General features: G+C 42.9%; 1 protein-coding gene across 1 annotated transcript in view; it reads right to left on the minus strand.

Moving 5' to 3' along the window:
• LOC106527162 (semaphorin-3F) overlaps positions 1–2,828 on the minus strand; it is a gene marked incomplete in the record, with an annotated part of 35,029 nt that overhangs the window by 3,191 nt on the left and 29,010 nt on the right. The window contains 2 exon segments of the mRNA XM_014021963.1: positions 1,392–1,525; positions 1,717–1,809. Coding sequence (XP_013877417.1) covers positions 1,392–1,525; positions 1,717–1,809 — 227 coding nt within the window.

Raw genomic sequence — 2,828 nt, forward strand, 5'->3', positions numbered from 1 at the left:
GTAAAACAAATTGCTTGTATTTATTCCTTTCTACACACTTTGCAGATTATTTTTTCTGCACTCCACCTGTTTAATCTGTGCACGTTCTGGCGAGGTGACAATCATTATAGTCGCGCTTTGCAGTGCGCGCACATTCGACCGTGCATCATCGCGTTATGACCGCAGGAGAAACGAGGTCCAGACTGATTTTTGTGCGTCCCACCTGAGCACTGACTTCACCTGCACTGACAGTCGCCTCGCTGTGTGGAAATGAATGTAGAGCGAGCGACGTCGCCTCCCGTGTGTCGAGCCCTTCACACATGCAGCGGCGCGTGCTCCTCCCGCAGCAGGCAGTGTGGTCGGTCGGTTGGCATCCGACCGGAGGACGCGCCGTCACATAAACATGTAAACAGTTCGGCGTTCATTTTCACACACCCGAACCAGGTCCGGATAAGTTTTTTCCCCTCTTCATTTGCGCTCTCAGCCACGCTGCTTCCCGCTTCCTCTGTTTTGACTCCAGCTGGTTAKYTCATCAAAAAGAATTGKGCGGTTGGCCGGTAGACTACAGATCTCTATCATAGGACTAATTTATATTGTTTCTACCGTATACCATTTATATCGCGCATTCCTAATAGCTGCTGTGAAGAAAATATGTTTTCATCACTTTTTAGAGCTGTTAGAGCTACAATATGTCCAACTATCCTGACAAGGACAGATTCCTGAGACAAATGAGTTTTTCATCACCTGGCACAGTCTTGTTTTTTGTTGATAAAAAAAACCTATTTGTTTAATCATACAATTATTTTTTGTGTTGTTTTAAAATAATTACGATTAGACAAAAATCTTGARAGCAATGATCTTTTTTGTAGGAATTAATTGAAATAACACTTTATGTTTGATACCACAAACACATTTTAAACACACTGCATTGTTTTTATCAAAGAGCTTTTTATCTTGTTGGAAAGAAATAATAATTTGGTCTCTGTAATAAACAGTCAATCAGATGTCTGAACATCTGTACCCAGAAATCTGATCAGGTGATGACAGCTTCTTTTTATTCAGAATCCAGAATCCAATTTGGCGCTGCTTGTGGGAATAGAGACCATCCAACAGAATAGTTAATAAAAAAAGAGGCAGTAGCATCACATCACAGTAAAACTGTAATTTCAGAACAGATGACTTTTTCACAGCTCCTTTTTATACGTGTTTCCCCTGGGCCTGTGGACAGTCAGCCTGAGCGATTATGCATCATCCAACCAAAGACTTGATCACTTATCAAATAAATCCTTATTTCTCTTTTGTGGTACAAGAAAGAGGAAGGGGAAATCCAGGAGMTTTATGTTACATCTCACTGAGTAACCACATGTGGTTTCCTCACCAGCGACTCATCTGCGCAGCTGTGATGGGCTCACCTCTTTCCTGCGGTCACTGTTGTCCCTCTGCAGATGCCATTTGATGAGAGCATGAGGAGAGCGCGCCTGACACTCCAGGAAGGTGCTGCTTCCCTCCACCCCGTACTGCACCATCTCTACAGTGTTCTTATTGGCTGCGGAGAAGAGGCAGAGGGATTTCCATGGCAACCAAAACACTCAATACTATCAGCTTCCCAGAACCAAACTCTGTTTCAAGGCAAATGATTTTTGTCTTTTACAATTTGGATTTCACAGACGACCAAACAATCTGCCAAATCACAGTCATTCCACCACGAGGCATGAAAACTCTCAGGTGATTAGTTACCGTTGGAGTTGAAGCCTCTGCACTGACGGATGGGGTTTCCATACTTGACGTCCTGCCTCCGGCTACGTCTGAAGGGGTCAGACCAGTTTTGCCAAATAAGGAGAGAAAAACATCATAAAGCAACCGCAAGCCATTCCAAGCGTTTCAAAAACACACAAAACCACAAAACACGAAAAAAAGGTGAAGCCCCGCAAAATTTTGTTTCACAGTTTGCGGACTCAGTCTTTTGCTAATTTTTTTCATGGAACCTAACTGAAGAAATTTGCTGGGGTTCTGTTTAGTCACTGATTTTTAAAGCACTACACATACTGTATTTTTTCTTAGGTGGATAATGATATATTTTTATAAACTTTTGTGTGATTATTTTTGTGATTAAAACGATTGTACGCACAGACTGGTCTGAATGGCTTGACGTCACGGTCACTCAGAGCAGGACGTACATTTAGTTAGAAACATCCCTGATGACACAACATGTAAAATTTTGATTAAACATGAGCTGGAAGGAAAAATGTTTGGAAGACTTGATCCCGAAGCAGGAACTGTTCCTCCCACTGATGTAATGGTTGTAGGCGGGGTCAGGTCTCGAAGATGATCTACAGTCTCTTGTATTTCCTGGTTCACGGCTGAATGCAGACTAAGAGCAATAAYTTCGGTCTTGGTCCAGCGCTGTGTGGGTTGTATAAATCTCTTTTACACTCAAACATTCAAGTATTGTTAGTATTTCTAGTGGGTTTTGAACACGTATTGAAGTGACTGAACACGCTTTATTTTTTATAACTACTAATATCCATCCATCCATCCATCCATCCATCCATCCATCCATCCATCCATCCATCCATCCATTATCTATACCCACTTCTTCCTTTCAGGGTCACGGGGGTCTCTGGTGCCCATATCCAGCAGTCACACTGCAAGGGGCGGGGTACACCCTGGACAGGTGAAGTCCATCACAGGGCCACACATAGAGACAAACAATCATTCACTCTCAGTCCTGCCCAAAGCTACATGGATACTGGCAAGGCATCTTTGATACCTTTTCAGGACTATTTGGACGAACTGTTCATCCATCACCATTCATCTCTCTCTTTGATGAATGGGGGATTGAGTTTCAC

This window comes from Austrofundulus limnaeus, unplaced genomic scaffold, assembly GCF_001266775.1.
Source record: "Austrofundulus limnaeus strain Quisiro unplaced genomic scaffold, Austrofundulus_limnaeus-1.0 Scaffold312, whole genome shotgun sequence".
Lineage (NCBI taxonomy): Eukaryota > Metazoa > Chordata > Actinopteri > Cyprinodontiformes > Rivulidae > Austrofundulus > Austrofundulus limnaeus.